The 27321-nt window shown below is 41.8% G+C and overlaps 1 protein-coding gene across 1 annotated transcript in view; it reads right to left on the bottom strand.

Annotated features, from left to right (window-relative positions):
• Positions 1–1212: 1212 nt before the first annotated feature.
• Positions 1213–27321, bottom strand: part of LOC129708103 (heparan sulfate glucosamine 3-O-sulfotransferase 3A1-like) — a 104381-nt gene continuing 78272 nt past the window's right edge. The window contains exon 2 of the mRNA XM_055653663.1: positions 1213–1866. Coding sequence (XP_055509638.1) covers positions 1245–1866 — 622 coding nt within the window. The 3' untranslated portion in view covers positions 1213–1244. The remainder of the gene's footprint in view (positions 1867–27321) is intronic.

Below are 27321 nucleotides of genomic sequence, written 5' to 3'. Positions count from 1 at the left end.
CGCTCACCCCTAAAATCTGCACTTCTTTCTATTGTATCGAACCTTATCTCCATACCCCAGCAATCATAAAGAATTTATGTTCAACCTGTCAGCAATATCAGTGGGGCAACTAGAAATGAGTAAGCAATGTTAGGATGAAAGCAATAACATGCCTAAGGCATTGGTGATTATTCTGGCAACTCTATTAGTTTACATGGGCTGCGAACCTGACACAAAAATGCAGCTTATTTGGGAACAGCAGAAATTCCACAAGGTTAATAGATTCCACTAAAACATTAATCAGTTTTTTATTTATCCCACTAAATAAAATTGTCTAGAAATTAGTTTTCGGGTGTATCGGCCAAATGAGTAATATGTTGGTGTCTGTCACTGCAATCCACTTCTGTAATATTGTTCTTCTGGTTACAACAAATTCATCTTTCAGAAATGGGCTACAATACACAGCTAATACCTGTTGTGATTTAGGACATGCAATTGATTATTGTTTGTATCTCTGAGTTACAAATACATTGCCTTGTTCGACAAAATTAAAACTGATGTTCTTCATATTCTGACCTCACAATTTGTATAAATATATTAAATTCATTTTACGGAAAGTTAAGGTAAATATATTTGGGGCACATACATACATACACATGCTGAAAATTGAACACATATATTTCTTCCGATCAAGAGAGATTACGTTTGACATGTCATTTCTACTCACTAGATTTTCCTTGAGTTAACTCAAAAAACGGAATAAATACCAGATGCATAATCTTCCACCTCATCACAGGGACGTAGAGACTGCTGATTACAAATGATATTTTTATAAATACCCGTAAATTTTATTAAATGTGTGCTTTTTAAAAACTCATAAATGAGGTAAAAGAAATAATCCAGTACAGAAGTAGCACCGTTAGGTAAAGAAATCTGTGAATAAAATATTAACGTAACACAAAGAATTTGCAATTCTGTAAAAATAACAAGATTTTGGTAGTTTTGAGATAAATGTCTAAACCTCTAAATAATTATGTTAAACTGAACTCTAACGCAAAGGTCTAAATTGCTCATTCTATATTCTCGTTTAATATGTGACTATTGGTTTAAATAAATAATTCAGGAAAAATCGACCTTTGAACAAAAGGATAAAGCATTCTCGCTTGCAACAGATTTCTGCTTAAATTTATCAGAATGTCTCTCATTTTTTTCCAATTATTTTATTATTTATAGTCCTGTGGTGAATATCTTACATTTTTAACATTTCAGTTATCCCAGCCAAAGTTCTGTCCTGTCATTTGGTAAAACTTCATGTTGAAAGGCCTGTAGAAGTCTCTCAGCCTTCGAATGACCTCTGGGTCAATGTTGGGATGAGTTCTGCCCTTAGTCTTGCCCAGGCAATGGGGCTTACTGCTCCCCTCCGGCTTCTTCAAGCAGAGGAAGCCCTTTGTCTTGTTGAAGTAAAAATGTTTGTCTGTGATGATCCTCTTCAGACCCAGGAAGTCTTGTACTTTGCCCAGTTCTCTGGCTGGGTCATTGATTAGCCTCTCGCCACTCACAAACAAGATTTGTCCCATTGGGAAATATAGAAGCCAATTCTCCAGGTGCTTGGCATAAATACCAATCTGGATAGCATTCCAGGAGGTATCAATTAAACCCGAAGTCCTGTTTTTGAAGACCAAACTCTCAAAACTGGGTATGTTGGGTTTCTTTGAGAGAGCTTGTGTGTAGTCAGAGATAGCTCGGGTGACAGGGTCCCGGACCACCAGTATTAGTTTGGCATCCTTCGACATTGCGTAGATTCGGGCAGCTGATTCCTTGGTGACAAAATAACTAGGGGTTTTCTCCATGGTGACTTGCCCATCGAGTGTTTTCGGCATCAGGTTTCTGTGGAAATATAAATTTGCATTTTATAAAATTATTAGACTTTTACTTGTGCTCATTTGTGAAACAACTCACTAAACCCTGTTCTAATATGATCAAAATAAAATTTAGTTTCATAGTTCAATGTAAATGTTATTGTCCAATGTACCTAGATGCAATGAAATTCCCTTTTCGCTCACAGTTCATGCGAGATACTCAGATTCAATTTCAATTTCAAATTTAATTGTCAGAGTCAGTGTACAGTACAGAGACAACAAAATGCATTTAGCATCTCCCTGGAAGAGCGACATAGCAAACGATTTGAATAAATAATAATAAGTGTCCGGGGGGGGGGGTGGTGATTTGCAGTCACCGAGGTACGTTGTTGAGTAGAGTGACAGCCGCCGGAAAGAAGCTGTTCCTTGACCTGCTGGTTCGGCAACGGAGAGACCTGTAGCGCCTCCCGGATGGTAGGAGGGTAAACAGTCCATGGTTGGGGTGAGAGCAGTCCTTGGCGATGCTGAGCGCCCTCCGCAGACAGCGCTTGCTCATCATACCTTGTTGATTTCCCCTTTGAAATCACGGGCAACACAGTGGTGCAGCAGTAGGGTTGCTGCTGAAGAGTACCAGATCCTGACTACGGGTGCTCCTGTACGGAGTTTGTACATTCTCCCTGTGACCGTGTGGGTTTTCCACAGATGCTCCGGTTTCCTCCCAAATTCCAAAGACGTGGAGTTTTAGAGGGGAATTAATTTCTGTAAATTTTCCCTGGTGTGTTGTATAGAACCAGTTTACAGCAATTGCTGGTGGGCGCGGACACGGTGAGCTGAAGTTTCTACGTTGTATCTCTAAACTAAACTATTAAGCAATAATATTGGAAAGTCATTCCCAATAATAATTCACCTCAGTTTCTGATTTATGTTTTCATCTCGGTAGTTCCATCCTGCACCCCTTCCCCTGGGCTTGGAACTTTAGTTCCCTGTTTGCACTCTTTTTTCATCCTGCCCCTATTTCCCAAATCATTTACACCCAATATAAATAATGGCAGCCACAAGATTGATTACTCTCTTCCATTCCAAACTAGTTCCATTTGCAATTATCCTTTATTTTCCCCAAATTAAATCAATCTTCAATCCTGAGATAAAGACAAATTAAAACGCAAGTCCGTTCGTAAGGGAACCCAATTATTCACACAATGCACTCACTTCAGCTCAATCCTAATTGAGTCTTCATAAATCTGCCAAGGTATTTCGAGACCTGAACAAGACTTCAGAAAAGTCGGAATTAAAATATATCCAATTTGCACGTCTTTGCATCACAACCCTCTAATTTTCACTTGGTAACTTAAATTCAAACGTAAATAGCTGAATGTTTTCCAAAAAAACACTGATTGTTCACAGTATTGATTTCATGTGGTTGGCTGTGAGACACACTGGCCATTTTCTATTTGCTGTGAGCATTCATAAAATAAAATAGCTGGGCTGTGTCTTATAAATGATACATGTTTTGGCATCATTACATTTTACACTGTAAATTAATGACATGATTTGGTTCAGTGCAACTATGTGTTTCAATCACAAATATACTTGGTTTAAATTTACGTTAGCCAGTAATGAGTACAACAAATGCTAGAATGTACGAACTGCTATTTTATATTTTAGTTTTAGTGATACAGTAGTGAAAAGTCCATGCTGACCAGTGACCACCCCCCGACACTAACACTATCCTACCCACGACGGACATGTTTTACAATTTAATCCAAGCCAATTAACCTACAAACCTGTACATCTTTGGAGTGTGGGAAGAAACCGAACCTATACACCCACGGGGAGAATGTACAGTACCCATAGTCAGGATTGAACCCGGGTCTCTGACACTGTAAGGCAGCAACTCTACCGCTGGTCCACTGTGCCAGCCTAATGTATGCCTGTAATCCATGTAAACTGTATTCCTCTCTGCGTAGACTTGTAGCATCGGCCACAAGTTTGCCTCAAGGCACTTTACAGATGACAAGGCACTGGCCATTTGGTGGGCACAAATAGCAAGGAGGACTTTGATTGAAGAGAATTGCTTTCAGTCCTCAGCTCCAGTCAGCTCTCCTAAAACGTGGCTTCAATGTCAGGACTATTGTTCCCCCAGCAAAACCTCCCAAATCACATCTCCGCAGAGGCTATTGGAGCGAATCGGAGAGGCAGAGGGGTGATGTTTACCCCAGTAACAGACTTACTCCTCCCAGATGGAGATGTTGGGTCTTGGGTCTTGAAACAATACTTCGCCACTCCTGATTTTCATACCAGCAGGGGAAGCAGATCAACACTGAGTTATTGCTGACTGATTTCTAAGAGGAGTCCAATTGCAATGCAGATGGTGTGAAGTTATTACCTCTGTTCAGTCTGAAGAAGGGTCTTCTATGTATAACTTTTACTATACGAACATTTAAAAGACATTTGGACAAGTACATGGATAAGAAGTGTTCAGAGGGATATGGGCCAAGCGGCAGGCAGGTGGAACTAGTGTAGATGGGGCATCTTGGTCGGCATGGTCAAGTTGGGCTGAAAGGCCTGTTTTCATGCTTTATGACTCGATAACTTTATTTTCTGTGGCCAAGCCAATTTTGTATCCAATTTACCAATTCACCATGGATCGCATGTGGCTTAATCTTCTGGACTAGTCTATCATGAGATACCTTGTTAAATTCTTTACTAAAATCCATGCCGACAGCATCCACGGTCCGACAATCATCACTCATCTTCATCACTTCCTCAAAAATCTCAATAAAATTCATTCTTCCCCACACAATGTTGACATTCCCCAAAGGTCCACGTTTTACCTAATATGAATAAATCCTCCGAAAAGTGTCTTGTTTTCATGTCTACTAACATTTTCCATTGTGCTGATGTAACACTAACCAGCCTCTACTTCTTTGTCTTCTCGCTACTCCTTCCACAAAGTAGTTTGGTGACATTCACCACGCCACAATCTGCAGGAACTGTTCCATAATCTGTAGAGTTTTGCAAGATGACAAACAACGCAACCTCCATGTTTCCATGGCTTCCACTATTGTTATTTTGGGATACGAATTACCAGAGACTTCCAGCCCATGGATTCCAGTCCCGTTAATTACTCTAGCAATATATTTTCACTAAATCTACTTTCCTTTAATTCCTTTTCGATACTTTCTATCCTGGCATTTCTAGAAGGTTAGTTGTCTACTTCGTTCATGAAGACAGAATGTATTTGCACCTTTTTCTATGTTTCTAATATAAGTCCTGATATCTCAATTGCCCACTACAAACCAGATGAGCACTCCAGCGAACAACAAACCATTGAAGATCAGTCTGAGGAAGGGTCTCTACCTGAAACGCCACCCATTCCCTCTCTCCAGCGATGCTGCCTGTCTCGCTGAGTTACTCCAACATTTTGTGTCTACCAAAGTATTTGTATAATTGTTGTGTCATTTCTTTGTTCTCCATTCTCCCATTTCCGTAAATCCATTGTTAAATAAGGAGACCAAAACATTGTCATATTCCAGGGATAGATAGATATAGATAGATAGATAGATAGATAGATAGATAGATAGATAGATAGATAGATAGATAGATAGATAGAGAGATAGAGATATAGATAGATAGATAGATAGATAGATAGATAGATAGATAGATAGAGAGATAGAGAGATAGATAGATAGATAGATAGATAGATAGATAGATAGATAGATAGATAGATAGATAGATAGATAGATCCTTTATTGTCTGTGTTTGGTCTGTGTAGCTTTAGTTTAGGTTAGTTATAGTAAAGAAACAGGCCCTTTGGCCCATCGAGTCCATGCTGACCATCCATTACCCCATTCGTACCAGTTTAATGCTATCCCACTTTCTCATCCACTCCCTATGCACTAGGGGCAATTTACTGAGACAAAATAACCTACAAGCCTGCACATCTTTGAGATGTTGGAGGAATCCGGAGATCGAGAGAAATCCCACGCAGTTACAGGGAGAAGGTGCAAACTCAACGCTGACAGCACCCGAGGTCAGTATCGAACCTAGATCTCTGGGGCTGTGAGGCATCAGCTGCAGTAATGTGTGGCATTAACCCGAGTTATACCGTGTACCCTAACATTGTTCTTTTCTCCATGTCCTCCAATAGATTTGTTTAATGCAAACAAAGTTCTTGTCGGCGTACATGGCGAGAAGAAATCCGAAAAATGTTCGGATCGTCGGGGTCACCAAATATAGCGAGGCTACACAGATCGAGCAAAATGATTTTTATCTTCAATAAAAATGAAACAAAACTCGTGAAGTACGCATGTCTGACTGAACTAACAATAATAGCTCCTGTTGCTGGGAGGAGCGCTGACTAACTGACCCACCCTAAAAGCCCGCGAATGGACCCCCGCGGTCACGTGACCGAACCGACCAATGATGAGGGTTCTGACCTCTCCACCCCCACCACTAGGTGCCGCTACAATATCTTAACTATTATATATTTAAATGATCATCTTAACATTTAATTGTCACAAGGAAGCGAGTTCCAGATTTTTTACAATGCCTCACTACTGTAAGGTTGTGGCCACCAAACAGTGAAAACTGTGTATATTGTGTCGGAAGGAACTGCAGATGCCGGTTTAAACCAAAGATAGACACAAAAAGTCACAGGTCAGACAGCATCTCTGGAGAAAAGGAATAGGTGATGTTTTGGGTCGAGTCCCTCCATCAGACTTTCTCTCTATCCACCACATCAGTTCCTTCTAATGCCCTAAAAAAGTTATGAGCTAAGCATTAAAAAATAGTTGTCAGGCTTTCTGATATGAGAATGGCTCTCTTTGTAAAAAATATGAAGATGAGCATTTATTTGTTCCGTGACAAAGCCTTATTTAGAGCACAATTCTGTGTCAAGGCCTCATTTGTAAATTTACTGCACTGCAAATTGGACAAATAAAAACCCCTATCGTACAGCACGGAAAGAGGTCTTTAGGCCCATTGAGCCTGTTCGGGCTCTTTGAAAGAACAGACATATAAACAGTGTGGCTTATGGCCTGAATGTTACAGCATTGCATTTCTTTTGAGATTGTCACCATACATGCATCTATTTGTATGTTTGAAATCTATAGCGATGTTGTACTAAAGCTGGCTGCTTTTGGCAAGACACAAAGGTTTCTTTTATTTACAGTTAATGTGCTCATGGTTATAAGATTGTGGGTTGGATCAAGACTGCAAGAGTAGATTATTAATGATTTACAGCCGTTTTCAGCCACTTCAATCTATTCTGAAGTTCAGGGAATTCAAAATCCGAAAGTCAAAAGAACAGTTTAATTATTTATTAAAACCGCTGGCACTGCTTGAAGGAGAGCTTTGTGTACAATAATTCAACCCATAATAGCAGTGCACAGCAAAGCATGTTACATTCTGAAAGCTAAATCTAAAATGAAAGGGCATTTGCAGGAACCACTCAGTGCGATGCTTTGGAGAAGACCGACTGCGGATATTCTTATAGATTGACTCTCGGTGGGAAACCGTTCAATGATCCAGACAGTCCCTGGTGGGAGACCGCTTGTCGGAGCTTCCGCGACGGCGACTTCACCCGCATGAGTTGCGGGGTTGAGGATGACCCGGAGCAGGGCCTTACATCGCCCGGCGCGACTTCAAATTGCCGCGGGACTTGCCAACGCCCGCCGGGGGCTCCAACATCAAGACCCGGAGCGTGGCCTTGCATCGCCCGGCGCGGCTTTAATGGCCGCGGGACTTATTTACCATCGCCCGCCGGGGGCTTTGACTTTGACATCGGGAGGAGAAAGGGGTAGAGCAAGGGAGAGATAAGACTTTGCCTTCCATCACAGTGAAGAGGAGATTCACTGTGATGGATGTTTGTGTAAATTGTGTTGTGTCTTGGTTCTTCCTCTTTGATAGATAGCCTTTTATTGTCATTCAGACCGAAGTCTGAACGAAATTGCAGCAGTCATACATATAATACCATACAATAAAACAACAATAAACACACATTAACATCCACCACAGTGAGTCCACCCAGCATCTCCTCACTCCTCCTTCTTGTTTGAATGACTGCAGAAACTAAATTTCTTTTGAACTTCTGGGTTCAAATGACAACAAATAAAATGTAATCTAATCTAATCTATCTAAGGTGAACACTAGTTTCCACTAGTGGAGAGTCTAGGACCAGAGGGCACAACCTCAGAATAAAAGAACGTACCTTTAGAAAGGAGATGAGGAGGAATTTCTTTAGTCAGAGGGTGGTGAATCAGTGGAATTCATTGCCACGGACTGCTGTGGAGGCCATTGTGTATTTTTAATGCGGAGACTAACAGATTCTTGATTAATACGGGTGTCGGGTGGAGGCAGTAGAATGGGGTTTAGAGGGAAAGATAGATCAGCCGTGATTGAACAGTGGAGTAGACTCGATAGGCAAAATAGTCTAAGTCTGCTCCTATTACGATACGATAAATACGATAAATCCCAGGAGGGAAATTGATCTGAAAAACAACATCCATGAAACATGAAATCAAAATAATGAGTGCAAAGGATTGGGGATGTGCAAAGATTTGGGGAGATGGGGTGGGGGCATGGGGGAGAGGGGAGTCAGTCTACCCCATTACAGAAGGGGGAGGAGTTGTAGATTGATAGCCCCAAGGAAGAAGGATCCCCTGTGGCATTCTGTGCTACATCTTGGTGGAACCAGTCTGTTGCTGAAGGTACTTCTCAGGTTGACCAGTCGGTCATGGAGGGGGTGAGCTGTATTGTCCAAGATGCTCCGCAGTTTGAGGAATTACGTTTAAGAAGTCAGGCTGTGAAGCTCGGCGGCCATTCAACATTACCGGTTGGTTATCCTTGGTTCTGAAAACTACTGCTTATCTTTTCTTTCCCAATGTGCCAATGAAATTCACCAGTCAGCACCAGCTACAACCTACCAGTACATCCGACAACCTTCGACCTCCTGACAACCCACTAGGACCTCCTGGCTTCATTCTAGTCACCGCTAATTTTTCATCATGTTAAAAAAATTCACGGGCAACCATAATGAGGTCGCGACTAGTTCCCAGAAAGCGGGAACTCCTCACGACCATGAAGGTGACTTCCCCGGCAACCACCCGCGAACTATGTGGCGACTGCCTAGTCTCCAGCAGTCACCGAAAAAGTTGCCTAAGTGGGACAGGCCCATATGTTGCCTAATGTAGAGATGCTATAATTATTATCAACGATGACTGTGGACAAATGTGACGCGTTGGACAAAGTGCTAGCAGATGTTGTAGGCTAAATATTGCTGTTCCTTTACGAGATTTTTAATTCACGCACCTTACTGCAGGGTGGGTCGTTCCATTAGCAAATAGTTGTTTAGTTTATCATCACATGTACCAAGGTACAGTAAAAAGCTTTTGCTGCGTGCTAACCAGTCAGCGGAAAGACTATACATGAAAGACTATGTTTAGTGCAAGACAAAGCCCAGTAAAGTCCGATCAAAGATAGTCCGAGGGTCTCCAATAGGGTAGATAGCAGTGCAGGACTGATCGAATGGTTCAATTGCCTGATAACAGCCGGGAGGAAATTGTCCCTGAATCTGGAGGTATGAGCTTTCACACTTCTGTACCTCTTGCTTGATTGGAGAGGGGTGCAGAGGGAGTGGGCTGTGTGAGACCCATCCTCGATTATGCTGGTGGCCTTGCCGAGGCAGTGTGAAGTGTAGATGGAGTCAATGGAAGGGAGGTTGGTTTGTGTGATGGTCTGGGCTGCGTGCACAACTCTCCATAGGTAAAGACAAGAGGAACCACTGTAGACCAGATGATGTCAGGCGATGCATGACTGATGTGAGCCAAGGTTGAAGCATTAAGCAGCATCATGCGTAGGCGACCTACCTCCGGATCACTGATACCAGATGTGACTGTTTCCAACATCTGAAGTATGGTTTATATGACCAAGATATCTTTCGTCATAAATCAATCCAGCTTGCAGGAATAATCTGTCAGAAATCTTTTTCGAATAAAAACTAGCAGAATCAAATCAGGTTCCGATGGCGTTAAATGCTAGTGGACCAGTACACTGTGATACACAAGGAATATTCACGCAATCAAGGATACGTATCCCAGAGGCTTCAGCATTTTGAGACAACAGTGGATTAGCTGGACAGCACTGCAAAAGAATATGAACGTTGTCCCGTTATGTGTCAACTTTAAATCCAAGGTGTTCATCATCTTTAATAAATTACAAAATGCTGAAGTAACTCAATTGGTTAGGCAGTATCTGTGGAGGACATGGATGGGTGACATTTCGAGCCGAGATCCTTCTTCCGGCTGATTGCCTCGACCTCTCCAAGGCTTTATTTTGTCCTATATTCTTTGAGAAGTCACGAAGCTAGCACTCTCACATGGGCCTGGTCTCATAGTGAAATCATATTTCCTTTGACTCCAATCTTCCTTCATTACCACCAGCGCCACCCTCCACCATCTTCTCCCCCCCAACATAACTTTCCAAATGCTGGCGGCACTTTCTCAGTTAACTGCACAATGCACTGTGGACAACAACCAGCGACAACCTTCCTTGGAAATTTACTGGGAAGAACAGCAGGATCAATGGACGGATTTGAAACTATAGTTCTGCCCAAGAAGAGATGTGTTATTTTCCGAGATTTTAGATTGAGATTGACTGATTAGATCTTGATTGGACCAGTCAACTGATAAGATAAACCATGTGAACAGCTATTGTTCCAGCAAACATGAAATAAGTTAAAAAAATAAAGATGACCTTTATTATCCATGGCGAGACTGAAACATATTATTTGTGGCTTGAATTTTTCAGTTCAGGGACACAGAAGGGTCTTGACCCAAAACGTCACCTATTCCTTCTCTCCAGAAGATAGACTTTAGACTGTAGCGACATAGTTCAAAGGGTGTTTTAGTTTAGGGATACAATGTGAAAACAGGTCATTCGGTCCACTGAGTCCACGTCGGCCAGTGATCACCCCGCACACTAGCACGTATAGACAGCACCCATAGTCAGGATCAAACCTGGGTCACTGGCGCTGTGAGGCAGCAACTTTACTGCTGTGCCACCATGACACCCTTTGAACTATGTCGCTACTGTCTAAAGCCGACAGTAATTCTCCTGGTCTACTTTCAACATTGTTGAATAATTTATTCCCACCCTCCACCCTTCCACATTTGTCCTTTTTCCTCCCTTGCTCTTGTCTCCCAAAGGAGATCAGAAATCCCATGAGTAGGTATTAAGGCTTTGAGGAATTTACTGGTAGAAGCAATAGATTCTATAACCTGACCTTCAAATTTCATATAAGAGCACAGAGCCTAATTCTCTTCGCGGAAATCTAATGGTCTTTATTGCCACCAATGAAAAAGGCCATCTATAGGAACACAGATATTACTGGAGATAAATTGAAACTTTCACTCGCCTTTTGGTGATGAAGATCCTGCAGTGGACTGTATTAAACAGCAATTGAAGTAAATGAAAATCCCAAGGAGAAACAGTAATCTATTTCTGTTATTGGAAAAGAAACAGTTGATATGAATTGCATCTGTGAAGAGATGGAATACCTGGTATTGATAGAATAATGAATAGCTCTGACAGTGATAAAGGATATCAGAAACGTGAAAGGTTGAGATTTTTTATGTGTTCACTAAACAGGTCAAACCATCAGTTATTTGAAATTAAGTGAAGAATTTGAGGTAAACTTATCTTTTCGGCCAAACGATAGAAATAGTAACAGTGGCTGAGTAATTGCTGAATAATTCTGAATGTGACTCTGTGACTGGGCTGGGAATAAAACCTCTTGTTAGACAATGGAATACATATGTGGGAAAGAGAAAACAGTGAATGAGTAGGATTGGGTTGCTGGAGTGAGGAAAATGGAATTCTGCTGGGATTACTCCAGAGAGATTAATAATCTGTCAAAAGTGAACATTGAAATCCCATCGATCAAATCTGAAGAGGAGAGTGGGAAGAAAATATTAAATAAAATGAACACATAATGTCTATTTCACCAGAATGCCATTCTCTGGAAAGGAACAAACATGGAAAATGTAATATTTGCAAATTCAAATGCACAATGGAAAAAATGTCAAATATGAGCTTGGACTTAGAAGCAATGAGTAATTTCTGAAAAATTCTGAATTTTACACGGTGAAAGGGATGGCAACAAAATCTCATGTTAGACCAAACTGAAGCATTGCCCAAGAAATATAAAGTGGCTTAAATAACTCCAGTCTTACAGAAGATAGACGCAAAATGTTTTCATTCATTTGTTCTCTAGACCACCAACTATACATCTCGTTTTCCTTTCCCCTCGCTCTAGTCTGAACACCAGTTTCAACCTGAAACGACACCCATTCCTTCTCTCCAGAGATGCTGCCTATCCCGTTGAGTTACTCCGGCATTTTGTGTCTATCTTCGGTTTAAAACAGCATCTTCAGTTCCTTCCTACACATCCAATCTTACCGAGGTGCACCAAGAAATAGATGCAGTAAATTGTTGTTGGGAACATTTTAGAAGACATCTTGAAAGAGGGTATAATGAAAGGCCAGGTTAAGTATAGCGCCATAGGATTAGCACAGATCGATGGGGTACAAATATTCTGTGCTTCTTTGAGAAAGTGATATTGGTAATCCAAGCCTAGACTATGATAGATTCAGATATCACTGAGGCAACAATCTTTGACGCGTCTGCAAATGCAACTGTGTTATTAACAAACCCACAGTCACTAGTGGAATGCTGCAGAGATTGTCACAGAGCTCATCCATGTCTGCAGTGCTGATAAATGGTTCGAACTGAAGGCAGAAATAAAGCGAAAGAACATTGCACATATTGCACTAGAATAATGGACAAAGCTGAGGTAGTGTGTCCAGGGAGGTGAAAAAAAACTGTTGCAATATAAATTTAAGTTGCAAACGATAACAAGCTCACCAAAACCCAATAGCATTGTGCAGCAGCAGCAGCAGCAAGGAAAACTAATTGAATTTTGGGATTTATATCCAGACTGATAGAACATAAATCCCAGGAAGTGATACAAAGTTGGAAGAAGGGATTTGCTATTGCAAATATTTCTCCTCGCTCTCCTACAGAGATGTCATCTAAGAGTTGCGGCTGGAGCAGAAACAAGCAGCTGAACCAGGATCTAATCTGTGAGCTGAGGTTGGGGTTGGCGTTGACATGTTTACTTTGAATGGAAAGTTTAGAGAAATATAATTCAAATATTCAGACTAATATTGAGTCCGCTCCAGTGTTCTGCTCTCTCTCTCATTCCCCTTGCTCTACTTGTTCTACTTGAGTTATGCTTGATTGCATTTAGACATTAGGATTTAGAGATATGGTGCAGAATCAGGCCCTTCGGCCCACCAAGCCCGTGCTGACCAGCGATTACCGCGTACACTGACACTATCTTACACACTAGGTGTCCTGGCAAATGGGGTTTCTATTTGCATATCAGTTCTCTTTCTCGTTCTCTGTTGAGTATGTTATGTATCTATCTGCAGTTATGCCCACAATCCCATTTTGAATCTTGTACAACATGGCTAGTCTCTTCCTTGCCCTTCTTGTTTCCAGCGTTTCCCGCTCCAGGTTGGACAGCTACCTCTATTGTAGCTCCCGATGCAAAAACGTGCTGCGTTCCTTTGTAGCCCTTCTAGTTTGTTGATATGACCAATTTTATATGGGTCCCAGGCGCATGAGATTCTAACCAATGTTGTATATGCTGTGGTTTTCACTTTCTTTGGGCAGAACAAGAGGTGAAGGATTTGTCCACAGAAGACGTAGTCTCCAGTAGGTGGTTTCTTCTTGTTTGAAATGACCATAGTTGACCATTTGGTTGGGTTGAAGCTCATCTTCCATGTGTTTTGCCGTAATTCCAAAGACTTAAGGTCTTCTTGTAAGGAGTTCATATCTTCTACATCAGTGGCAGGTGTATATACAAGACAATCATCTGCGAAGAGTCTTGTTTTACAATTGATGCGTTCAGGTAGATCATTAATGTACGTCAGGAACAACAGTGGCCTGAGGACCGTACCTTGCCTTATACCTGCCAGTATTTGTTCTTCTAAAGAAATGTTTCCTTCACAGGCCACCCGCTGCCTCCGATTTGTGAGAAAGTTCCTAATCCAGTTATGTAGACAATTTCTGATGCCATAGTAATCAACACGTCACAACGCGTAAATGATGTTGAGTAAATGGCGCGCAAATGTCGCCCAAGTGAGACAGGCCCTTTAGTGAATCAAGCAACATCCTGGAGAATATGGATAGGTGATACTTCAGGTCGGGGGGAGGGGGGGGGGGGGGGGGGGGGGGGGGATGGGGGGGGGGGGGGGGGTGAACTGGAAGAGAGGAGGGGCAGGATAAAGCCTGGCAAGTAATAGGTGAATACAGTTGAGATGAGAGGGGTTTTTGATAGGCAGATGATTGGACAAAGACATGAGGTGTGAGACAAAACAATTGAAGAGATGTGAATTGTGAAGCTAGAGGATGGAATGCAGGTGGAAGGGGTGGGGGAAGCGGTGAAATAGGTGTGGGCAGAGGGGAGGGGGAGGGGTGGAGCAAGAAAGGAGAAGGGGAGTAGGGTAGTTAATCGACAAAGACATGTTTTTTTTAACACAGCTTTATTAAGTCTACTCATAGTTAGTTGAGTTCATGAAAATGTCAACTTGTGCTGTATAGAATTCATGGTAAACTAACATGATTAACTCTGAGGGGTAGGGGGATGTTAAGTTGAGGGCAATTTTACCAGATTCCGCAAGAGCAGCACACGTTCGTAGAATTCCTGAAGTAAATACATGGCAGGTTTGGTTGTGCAAGTGGTCCACGCTGTTTGTCTTTGCAGGAGCTGTGGAATCCACTTTTCGTTTCTTTTGCAGTGCCACAAGTAAATCAAACCTTACCGGTACCTCTTATTATGTCCCAAGGGAGACGCTAAGCCCTTACTTTGGAGGGTGCTTAATATGACCATTGCGTAATGCGGCCTGGAAATACCAAACCCACCCTCCTTCAGAGATAGCCGTCCTCTGCTGGCCAGAAAGTCGTAAACTCTAGCAAATGGTACTCACACCTAGCAAATAAAGTCCCAGGATTGCACGCTGCGTAGTCAACATATGATGAACTCCAGGATTTAAATTCTAGGTATGTTGGACCTCGTTTTGGAGGACCCGAAAAAACAAGAAAAAACAAGAAGTAATGATAACTATCTGAACAGGGGTCCACACAGTTACGAATAATGGCAAGCCATTTAGACAGAAGATGAAAAATCACTTTTCTCACAGAGAGTTGTGAGTGCGCTGTGGAAATTCTCTGTCCTCACCCCCAGAGGGCGGTGCCTCGAGTGGTCGCGGTTCTCTGGTACTATCAATAAGATGAGCTAGATGATAGGGCGTCTTACCTGATAGGGGGGAGAGTCAGGCGATATGGGGGAGAAGGCCGGAACAGGGTACTGATTGGGGCTGATAATGCCATGATCACAATTGAATGGCGAGTGCTGAAGGGGAAGCTGTTTGTTCGAAAGTACCGAATGGCCTACCCTAGCACGTCTTGTTATACCCTGGTCTATTGTATATTGGAGATTGGACTGGCCTGTACCCCGCTAAGGGTTTAGTACCGCACATGACCGAGGGGGGATCAGTTGAAACTTACCCAAACCGAGAATAACATGACAGAGCCAGGATTCTTAAGAGGTGAATGTGGAAGATGATGTTCTCCACTAGCGGGCGGAGAGAGTGTCTAGGAACCGCCATTGCTCATCAAATAAAAGGGCATACCTTTAGAAATGGACGATGAGGAAGGACGAAATTTTCTTTGAGACCAGAGACGTCAGGGGAAATCGGGGTGGTGATTTGACATTGTCCATACAAATGACAGGAGGAGCTAGCAGGAGCGGGAGATTACAAGTCAGGCGGAGCTTTATCTAGATCTCTTTTTGCTAAGGCGCGATCGATGTTACAGCATGACAGGGCTCGTAGGTCTAGTGGTGAGGTCTGGGTTATGGTGGTAGAGAGTCTGAACAGAGTGGGGAGTTTGCAGATGGAAAGATATGATCCAACATGTTGAAGGTGGAGTAGACCAACGTGGACCACAATGGCCTAATTCCACACCTAGAACTTTCTAACCGTGTTATATTGTTTCTGGATCCTGATAAAATCTATTATGTTTTAGTGGGGCCTCTTATTTCAAAAGTGATGGAGGCCTATTTTGTGAATATGAATTTGAATATTTGAATGTCGCACCAAATCAAGCTAGTCATTTATCAAAATGGATCCAATAGTCTGTAGAGTTGGGCCCGAGTAACCCTCCTTCTGCCAGGCGCGAGAAGAGGATTTTGGCCCAGATTCAGACCACAATGAACCTTGATGTGTTCAGTTATCTGTAGAGCGCTAAACCTTTAGAATGATGTGTTGAATTATTTCCTGATCTTTACTCTGGTGCGAACAGACCTGTTCTAACAATAACACTGATTTTTTCGATGTGTGATGGTACCCGTGAGCCGCAGTGTTCCCCTGAAGGATTTTACATTTCAAATAAATTGTTGATGGAACACGATACGCATATGAATGAACGTATATATTTCCAAAAGGAAATTAAATTCCCTAGCACCTACACGTGGGGTAGCCGCGTGTAATAGAAGACTTACTCGGTAAGTCAACTTATTTCCAGAGACTGCTATTTCACTTAAATAAGTCATTTATTTTTGTCACAATGCTACAGCACATCTCCCAGGCCTCACCTGACAATTGATTGTGGCTGTTGCTTTCGACAGAAGGATAGAAAGCAAATAAGTCCCAGGTTTTTACATAACGTATAATGCAAATCGCATTAAAATTTAGAGAAAATATACAACAGCAACTAACTACGGTCTCATCTTTTTAGGCTGCCATGGAGCATTGTAAATTTGTTTTCTCAACTAATCAATATTTCCATCATCTGGTCATCAATAAAATTTAATCCAAATTTTGTACGGATAGAAGTTTTATTTTCGTAGTCAGGGAGCTGTACGTAACTTGCCAACATTTTATTACAATTCAAAGATAATTTACTGTACTTTCATCAGCATCAATAATATCTGACCTTCAGCTGAATTTATCTCCTCCCTCAGTTGCGTTGATACTATTGGGATTCCATAGAATGAGAAAAACAAACTCTTGCATTTCATGTCTCCTGGGTATCAGAAAAATATTCAAAGCCAATGAAGTATTTTTGAAGGTACACACAAAATGCTGGAGAAACTCAGGGGTGCAGCAGCATCACATATGGAGCGAAAGGAAATAAGGCAACGTTTTGGGCCGAAACCCATTCTTCAGACTGATGGGGGGTGGCGTGGGGAGAAGAAAGGAAAAAGATGAGAGGAGGAGGACCGAGGGTTGAACAAAATTGGGAGACGAAATTCAGACATGTTCAAGAAGGCCCGCAGGATGCAGACTCCCCCTATGAGCGGGGTAACAATTCTTGGTAGAAAACATAGAAAACAGGAGAACTTAGGGTGCGGGAGTAGGCCATTAGGGGCAGGGTACCTTCGAGCCTGCACACGCCATTCAATATGATCATGGCTGATCATCCAACTACAGTATCCCGTACTGCCTTCTCTCCGTGATACACCCTCCCTGAGACCCTTAGCCACAAGGGCCACATCTAACTACACTGCCGCTTAAATATAGCCAATGAACTGGCCTCAACTACCCTCTGTGGCAGAGAGTTCCAGAGTTTCACCACTCTCTGTGTGAAAAAAAAGTTCTTCTTCATAGTAACTTATTGGACCAGGTTAAGGACAAACAAATAGAAGTTAGATAAATACTTAGGAAATCTGTGAGTCTGCAGAAGGATATGTGCTGAACGCAAGTGTATGGGACTAGGGGAGAATACGTGTTCGGCACGGACTAGAAGGGTCGAGATGGCCTGTTTCCGTGCTGTAATTGTTATATGGTTATATGGTTATATGATCCCGATCTGAAATGTCACCTATTCATTCCCTCCACAGATGCTGCCTGACCTGCTGAGTTCCTTTAGCGCTTTGTGTTTTGATCTAGGAAACCTGCTGCTGCTGATGCTGTGTGAAAGATAACTAGTGATCAGGACAGAATGAGTGTCTCACAAACATATTTGAAAAAGGGGCTGAGCAAACTTGCATTTCACCTGAGATGGATTTAATGTCTTACTGTCAGCATAGATTATCTGTTTAAGTGTTTAGAGTGGTGTTCGGATACCTTATTCAAAGCCAACAGTGCAACCACTGAGAAAATAATTCAGAAGATACGCGCTGAACCATATTTTATGATGTGTTCAATACAGACTTAATATTTGTACCATGCATGTGAATAATGTGAATATTGGTACAGACGTCATCTAGCCTTCCTGATGATAGATTATGGGGTTAATGAGGAAAAATCACGATAGTTATGTAATTGATGTGTAAATTAAGAAGGTGAGAAGGGTAAAGTTTAAAAGAGATGTGTGGGGCAACTCTTTTTATAAAGAGGGTGGTGAGTGCCTGGAACATGCTGCCAGGGTTGGTGATCGAAGCAGATATGAGAATGGTATATAAGAGCTTTTGGATAGGCACATGGATATGCAGGGGATGGAGGGATATGGATGATATGCAGGTAGATAAGGGTTAGTTTTGGCATCATGTTCGGCACAGACATTGTGGACCGAAGGGCCTGTTGTTGTGCTGTTCTGTTCTATGAGTTAACTAATGCACGCACGGAATCAGACTAGGTGGCACACCACAGTTGCTACATTTTATTACAGATAAGGCATTTCTTTTGAGACAATAATTTATCTGGAGTTTGAAACTTACAAAAAATATGATTGTTCTCAAGTGTGTAAATTCTGCACACACCTGATTTGCCCTGGAATAGTGATAGGATTGTCACACTCAAAGCTAAAGTCAACTCGAACAATACAATGAGAGCTTTACGGATATAATTGAGAGGTTTTGACACTGATCAGCTTAGAGATGGAAATGTATCTCATGTGGAGATGTAGAATGTGTGGGGAGCTAATTCTTCTGAAGTTATGTCGTTTCCAATTCTGCAATGAAGGAAATAATATGAATGCTTAACATTCCAAATTAGCACATACCATTCACACGCAGGAGATTTAGGGCATGTGGATATGATAAAACCAATTGGTTTGTACGATGATCATGATTTTTCACAACATATAACATATATTACTTCTATATCTCAATGTGCATTTAACCAATAATCAATAAGCCACCAACAGCCAAGTTCAAATCCGTGTATAAAATATTATTTAATGCACAGGAAACATCTGCTAAAATACATCAGACCTAAAGAGAAATCCTCCAAAGTTTGGTTGATTTCACCACAAAGCTACAAAACAAAAGGACTGGAGTTTATTGCATGAAAAATAGATCACAGGAGTGGCCTTGTCTCTGGAGAAAAACCATTGATACATATGACCTTGACTCTGTGTGAGACACAGCATGCCACTATCCTACAGCTAACTGTCTTCTGTGCAAGTAAGTAGCCCTTTAAATCCATTCTGCCTTCATTTCTTTAAAGGCTTGAATAACCGTTCGATGATTCAACAAGGCATGGCGTGAATCCTATTCATTGAATAGAACACATTTCAGTGGGGCATGTTAATATTCTGCGCTTGAACAGGTAATAAAATATGAAATCATTCATTCATGAGATACTTTCATCTTCTTGTCACGTTCTATATCTTCTGTTTACTTCATTTAACATTGTGCCACGGAACAAATGCAGTTACACAAGCTTGCGTTACCCTCAGCTGCTGCTGGGCAAGAGGGGGTGGGAGAATAATATGTCCAAATAATTAAACATGGCAAAATTCACAAGGTTACGAGATTACCAAAGCACAGATAATTCCGCTGATAACCATAAACTGCCGAACGGTTAGATTTCTTAAACCGCTCATCAGCCTGGATGATATGTGAGTTGCGAATATCCAGTTGAAGCACAAGCGATGTCAATTTGCATTCATCTCAATGGAAGGAGCCACTCAAAATAGATAGCTGCCTGATTAATATAATTAGAATGGAGTCCATGGCCTATTCTGGAACTCATACAATCTTCCTTTGCTCTTCTAAGAAACACAAACTCCCCGCCTGGTGGAATTAAGGATAATTTTGGCCGATAATGAGTAAACAAAACCGCAGCAACCTCAAATCAAATCAAAACTTGCTCCAGAAATGGAACAATTAGACATCAGCACTTCTTATGAAAGTATACAGTCTCATCGCATTTGAATGACTGTAGGGCCACCAGGTAGACTCAGGGAGTCATAGAGTCATCCAGCATGGAAACAGGATTGTCCATGCCGACTAAGATGTCAGATTCAGATTATTTTAACTCAGTGTAAAATTGAATCTGTCTGACATCTTAGTCGTCATGGACATCCCGTTTCCATGCTGGGAAACAGGACCTGGTGGCCGTAGTCATTCAAATGCCGACTAAGTGTCCATGATGTAAATGTCCCATTTACACTAGTCCCACCCGCCCACATTTCCCCCATATCCCTGTAAACCTTTCCTGTACAAATGTCTTTTAACTATTAGCATAACCCGCCATACACATAGATCTTCCAGATATACCCCTTGACATAAATTATCCACATCTATGTGAGAATAGCAACGGTAAGATCAACAGCAGGCAAATAAAAGCCGAGAATCCCATGAAGTTCAGATCAATACTGTCACAGCCGAGGGATATCGTTTTGGTGAAATATGAAAACCCATAGAGACAAGGAAGCATCTCTGTATGACATGCAGCCTTTTGAAGAGATCACCATGAAACAATCCACAATCAGAGCATCAAATATTTCACAAAACTCTATTCAATTGGGTAATTCTCTGAAGTATTCAAAAAGCTTCTATTGGTAGCAAAGAACAATAGTAGAAACAGCAAAATCAACGCCTCAGCCTATGCATTATATCCCAAATCATTCAATATTACTTGTGAGCGCAAAATGTTTTTCCCCCTCCACCCCTTGTGTTGATTGATTATGTGAGATACAACAAGGAAACAGGCCCTTCGGCCCACTAAGTCATGCTGTCTATCAATCACCTGTTCATTACTTGGTCTATGTTAACCCATTTTCTCACCCACTCCATGCTAGGGGGCTATTTACAGAAGCCAAGTAACCTTCAAATTAGCATGTCTTCGGGGTGTGAGCGGTTACTGGAGCATCCAGAGGGCAGGTGGTATATGGAACAAGCTGCTAGAGGAGGTAGTTAAGGCAGGTAAAATACAGTTGGACAGGTACTTGGATAGAGAAACTTTAGAGGGATATGTGTTAAACGCAGGCAAATGGGAGGCTTAGATGAGGCACTGTGATCGGCATGGACAAGTTGGGCCAAAAGGCCAGTTTTCATACTGTTTGACGATGACACCCTGAGGTGATCCATGGGTTCACAGGGAGAGTATGTGAAGGACCAACAAACAAAATGATACAATATCAAAGCATATCAGAATGTTTCTTTGAATTAACACAGGGAGAAGTGTATACTTGTTATGTAATTAGATTTTGTTAACATTTCCCCTTTTTAAGCATATTCTATTTCCTCCTTAATGCTGTTCCATCCTCAATATTATAGGTGTGGTTATCGAGAAAGCAACCATTGTTTTGCACCCTGCACAGCAGTGAGTCCACATAATTATTCACAGATACAAGGGCAAGTAAACTTGTAACTTGCACCTTCAGAAATGGTATAAAAAAAACACCATGAAAGTCAAAATCAAAGTATCCTTTATTGTCATTCAGACCCTTCGGTCTGAACAAAATGTTGTTGCCTTGCAGTCATACATATAATAAAAAATAACACAAACACACAATAAACACAAATTTAACATCCACCACGGTGAGTTCACCCGGCACCTCCTCACTTCCCTCCTTGGTTCTCCCTCTGCACTGAGGCGATCCAGGCCTCTCATGCCGTGACCCCACCGGGTGACGGTAATTAACATGTACAAACAGGCTGCATTTCATTTGAAGAACCCGAAACCCGATGTTAGGGAAGTCCAGGACAAGGGGTCACAGCTTAAGGATAAAGGGGAAATCCTTTAAAACCGAGATGAGAAGAACTTTTTTCACGCAGAGAGTGGGGAATCTCTGGAACTCTCTGCCGCAGAGGGGTAGTCGAGGCCAGTTCATTGGCTATATTTAAGAGGGAGTTAGATGTGGCCCTTGTGGCTAAAGGGATCAGGGGGTATGGAGAGAAGGCAGGTACGGGATTTGGATGATCAGCCCATGATCATATTGAATGGCGGTGCAGGCTCCTGAATGGCCTCTTCGCTCCAGTTTCTATGTTTCTCTCTTCACCCATTTTGTGTCTATCATTTTGTGTCTATCTGGTTTAAACCAGCATCTGCAGTTCCCGCCTACTGCATTTCATTTTACACATTTATTGGAATTGTGTCAAGATTTTTTTTACAATCAAATGGACACATGCCTACTAGTTGGCAGTACAAACAAAACATTTGCCACTGGTTATGGAACAGATAGAGTGATTGACACAATGGCTGTGAGCAATGAAACACTATTATAGTTTTGACAGCACTGACCAATTGCTTGTGGCTTTGACCTTTCCTTGCTGCCTACACCTGCCCATCCCAGCATGTACTCAATGATTGTTCCTGCAGCTATTTATTGGCCCCCTTTACATGTATATCGTATTGGGTCTCTGTGACCTTCACGTGATCCGACTCGGAGGTCATGTGTCTGCTCTCAGGAAGTGGCTGGGTTTGGCCCACACATGTGAAAGTCATTCATTAGATTGAAACAAAGGTTCTCATGTGACCCATTTACTTTCTCACCTGACTAAACAATTGGGACATTTACACCCCTTGGAGTACTGAGTTTCCTTGCTACCTTGAAAAAAATCTGTGTGTAGTTTTCGTAATAACTTCAACGTACCGAGCTTGTAACTCTAGACCTCTAAGCATTATAATTAAAAGAACAAATGGAACCATTTTCAGTCTAACTGAATCAAAACTCTCAAAAAACCAGTGTGCAGTTTAAATTTGATAGACAAAATCCTGCCATTGCCCTTAAAGGTGAGTGCAATGTAATAAATTTAAACATTGATGATCATAAGGTAAAGAGATTAATACGTTCCAACCAGATCGTACAGGAGAATTAAGATTTATGCATTTGTCCCCCACCAATAATTTAAAAACATGTCTAGCATTGTATGTATTGATGCTAATGGAGACTGTACACAATTTGGGTTGCCTTATTTCTTACATTATAAAAGTAACCACAAATGATATAACTTGGTTGTAAAACATTTTGAAATATACCTTGATTTGTTCTTTTCATACATTTCATTCTATTGTTCTTTGTACCTTTTCCTACCTCCAGTTTCCCTCTCCCCTGGCTCAGTCTGAAGAAGGGTTTCGACCTGAAATGTCACCTATTCCTTTTCTCCAGAGATGCTGCCTGACCCGTTGAGTAACCTCAGCATTTCGGGTCTATCTTCAGTGTAAACCAGCATTTGTAGTTCCTTACTACACACTCGGATCGAGATATGTGCTTTACAAATATTTGTCTTTTCAACTCATTGCAAGATAGTGCTGAGTAGCAAAAATCATTCCTTGATTTGCTAACTCTGATTTGATACGTAAAGCTGAAGGTCACCCATGGTTTTCATCCTGGGACAGTTGGTATTGGATTTCCCAAACAATGAAAGTTTAGTGATTTTTTTAGGACCAGTAAACTTTCCCTGCCTTGCATCGTGCATCAAAATAAACTTAGAAAGTCACAGGGTCATACAACACAGAAAGAGGCCCTTTGGCCCACTGAGTCTGTGCCATACATCAACTAACTATTTACACTAATCCTTCATTAAAGCCTGTACTAATCCTGCTTTCACCCTATTTTAAATATCCCCACATTCGTATCAACTCCACCCAGATGTTACCACTCACCTACACACTATAGGTGGTCAATTAGTTTACAAACTCACACGTCTAGGGCGTGAGAGGAAACCGGGGCACTTGGGAGAAAATGCAAACTGTGCAGGGAGCACCTGAGGTCCTGGGTCTCTTGCCCTGAGAGGCTGTGGTTCTACATTGTACCTTCCCCCACCGTGGTATCCATTGTGGGGGGATGATTTTTTGTGTGTAATGTGAATATGTTAGTTTGTGTCCAAGATGGCTGTCGGAAGGGAGAGTGTACGCTAGCGCGCTTTAGCTGCCGCTGCTCTCTCTTCACATTGTGTTTTTGATTTTTTGTCTTTGGAGCAAATTCTGTCTTTAATTTGTGTATTGGTGATGTCCTTATTATTTACTTTACTCCGACTATATGTTTTTTCTCTCTTGTTAATTTTCTGTAAGGTGTCCTTGAGACTTTGAAAGGCGCCCGCAAATAAAATTTATTATTATTATTATTATTATTACTTTCTGCGTCAGTGTGTGGCCTCAGAAGATGTTTTGGGTGTTAAAGGAAACGTTATCTTTAGTTTCAGTTTTCGAGATACAGCATAGAAGCAGGCCCTTCAGCCCACCAAGTCCGTGCTGACCAGTGATCCTCATACACCAGTTCTATCCTACACACTAGGGACAATTTACAGAAGCGGAATAACCTACAAGCCTGCATGTCTTTGGAGTGTGGGAGGAAACCGGAGCACCTGCAGAAAACCCACGCAGTCACACGGAGAAGGTACAAACTCTGTACAGACAACAACCGTAGTCAGGATCAAATTGGTCTCTGCCAATGTAAAGCAGCAACTCTACCACTGCACCACTGTGTTGCCCCTTTTCCTATTACAAAAGTTGACTACCAGAGTTTAATCATACATTAAATGGACCATTTCCCGGCAAGTAGTAATATAGTTTCCCCCGCTCCTCTTCACCCAGGCTGGTGACTGACTTCACTATAGAGGTGTGATTTTCCAGCAATTATAATTGGAGGCTTCTCCAGCTCAGATGAATCTCCCTGAGGTTCTAGTTTTGTGGCTTATTTTATATTGAACTCTTCTTCAGATTCATTTGTTGCACTGTCTGATTTTCATTTGAATTGAGGATTGAAGTTAGATTTATATTCAGTTGACATTTCTTCATGCCTTAGAACTCCGTGTTAAACTGGGCTATTTTTTTTTTTGGTTGCTACTGGCTCAAACCCCTGTTGGATGTCATTGGAAACATTGGTGTGACCTGTACTCCACTTTCTCCATCAGTAACATAGAAACATAGAAAATAGGTGCAGGAGAAGGCCATTTGGCCCTTCGAGTCAGCACTGCCATTCAATATGATCATCCAAAAACTATTAGTGAAGAGCTCCTCACAGGTCCATCTATAGCATGCACATCCGAGCATTGCAGCTCCTCTGATGGGTAGGAAGGAACTGCAGATGCTGGTTTACACCAAAGATAGACACAAAATACAGGAGTAACTCAGCGGGACAGGCAGCATTTCTGGAGAGAAGGAGTGGATGATGTTTCGGGTAGAGACTCTTCTTCAGACTTGGATTCAGTCAAACATGACCTGCTCATTATGAAGAAATACGTATTCAGCAAAAAATGCTAAAAAAAATGCAAACTAGTAAAGGCCGTACGTTTAACATTTGCAAACCTGTCGCTGAATGAAACTGAACCTTAGTCGTGCTGTCCTTCCTATACATGGGAGCAATAAACATGTATTTGATGCAAGTGACTAAAATGGAATTTTCTAAAATCCACTTAGGAGTGTGAGTGTGCAAAAGCAATCAATAACAAGTGTCTTCCTGTAATTGATTTTAAGAGGACCACCATGAAGTGAACATTACTGAAATACTTCGAACATATGCCTTTATGGAAAGATCGCGGGACATTTATATTCTGTGGTTATTTGGGATTATTCCAAGCAACCAAGAATTTAGATTTGCAAGATGCAACTACCTGTGGCAGTCCCTGGTTCCGACTGCAAGTCTGTTGAATCAAATTTCAAGTCGAAACTCAGTTGGTAACATCTGTCTGTACAGGACTAATGGTGTAATTGTGAACATTGAAATCGTTTATCTGCAGTACATTCAAATAGTTCAACAATCCCAGTAAATTGCAGTTGCAGGGCAAGGCCTAATTTGAAGCCTAATTTACCGTTACTCTGTAGAGGTAGAATTTGTTTGCATTAGTTTGAACAACATTCTTTTTCATGAGGTTTTACATATTGTCTCAATGATCTTCAGTCACCCTGCAGCAATTCATTGATCTGGAGGAGATATTGGTTGGTACATTCACATTTTTTCCCCCTCTGTTATCAGGTTCCTAAACTGCCCTTCCATAACCTAGGGTACTGTTCAATTCATCTCTACCCCACTATAGACATTGGACTTTGTCTATGGAACTGATGGTACTCCAATGCTCAGAACTATATTCTGTATCTCTGACACTCCACATCAGTCTGAAGAAGGGTTTTGGTCCGAAACGTTGCCTATCTCCTTCGGTCCATAGATGCTGCTGCACCTGCGGAGTTTCTCCGGCATTTTGGTGTACCTTTTCATAATGATATTATTTATTTCCTTAAACAAGAAGACTAGGTTGTACACAATACTCCAGGTGTAGTGCATCCGTTGCATGTATGAAGGGATCTGGATCATGTACAGGCAGATGAAATTAGTTTACCTTGTACATCATGTACAGTACAGACATTGTGGGCTGAATGGCCTGTTCCTATGCTGTATTTTTCTATGGTCTATCTACTTTGCTCTCCATGTTCCTTACTTTAGTGTTCCAGCCCTCTGCAATGAAGGCCAACATTTCACCCACTGTATCTGCATGCCATATCTTTCTGAACACCAACATTTAATAATCCTGCACCTCTTAAAGTTCTGCACTGCTGACTAAAGTACATAGTTTTACACTTCGGTTTAGTTTTGGGATACAGCGCGGAAACTGGCCCTTCGGCCCACCAAGTCTGTGTTGACCAACGATCACCCCGTATACTAGCACTATTCTACACACTAGGGCCAATTTAGAAACATAGAAACATAGAAAATAGGTGCAGGAGTAGGCCATTCGGCCCTTCGAGCCTGCACCACCATTCAATATGATCATGGCTGATCATCCAACTCAGTAGCCTGTACCTGCCTTCTCTCCATAACCCCCTGATCCCCTTAGCCACAAGGGCCACATCTAACTCCCTCTTAAATATAGCCAATGAACTGTGGCCTCAACTACCCTCTGCGGGAGAGAATTCAGAGATACTTCGAACATATGCCTTTACGGTACGGTACGGTACAATTTTTACCCAACTCAATGAACTGACAAACATGTATGTCTTTGGAGTGTGAATGGAAACCAGAGCACCCGGAGAAAACCCGTGTGGTCGCGGGGAGAACGTACAAATTCCGTACGACCAGCACCCGTAGTCAGGATCGAACCAAGGTCTCTGGTGATGTAAGCCAGCCGCTCTACTTGATTGAAGCAGAGTTGTTATTTTAGAGGATTCATCTTCACCAGTAATTAGTGTCAACAACCCAGGGAAGTCAGTGGAATATTTTGGAAAGTCGACACAGTTGGGTCAATTGT

Source organism: Leucoraja erinacea, chromosome 23 (genome assembly GCF_028641065.1).
Source record: "Leucoraja erinacea ecotype New England chromosome 23, Leri_hhj_1, whole genome shotgun sequence".
In the NCBI taxonomy this organism is placed as follows: Eukaryota; Metazoa; Chordata; class Chondrichthyes; order Rajiformes; family Rajidae; genus Leucoraja; species Leucoraja erinaceus.
The sequence above is the reverse complement of the archived record's forward strand: the minus strand, read 5'-3'. Positions and strand labels throughout refer to the sequence as shown.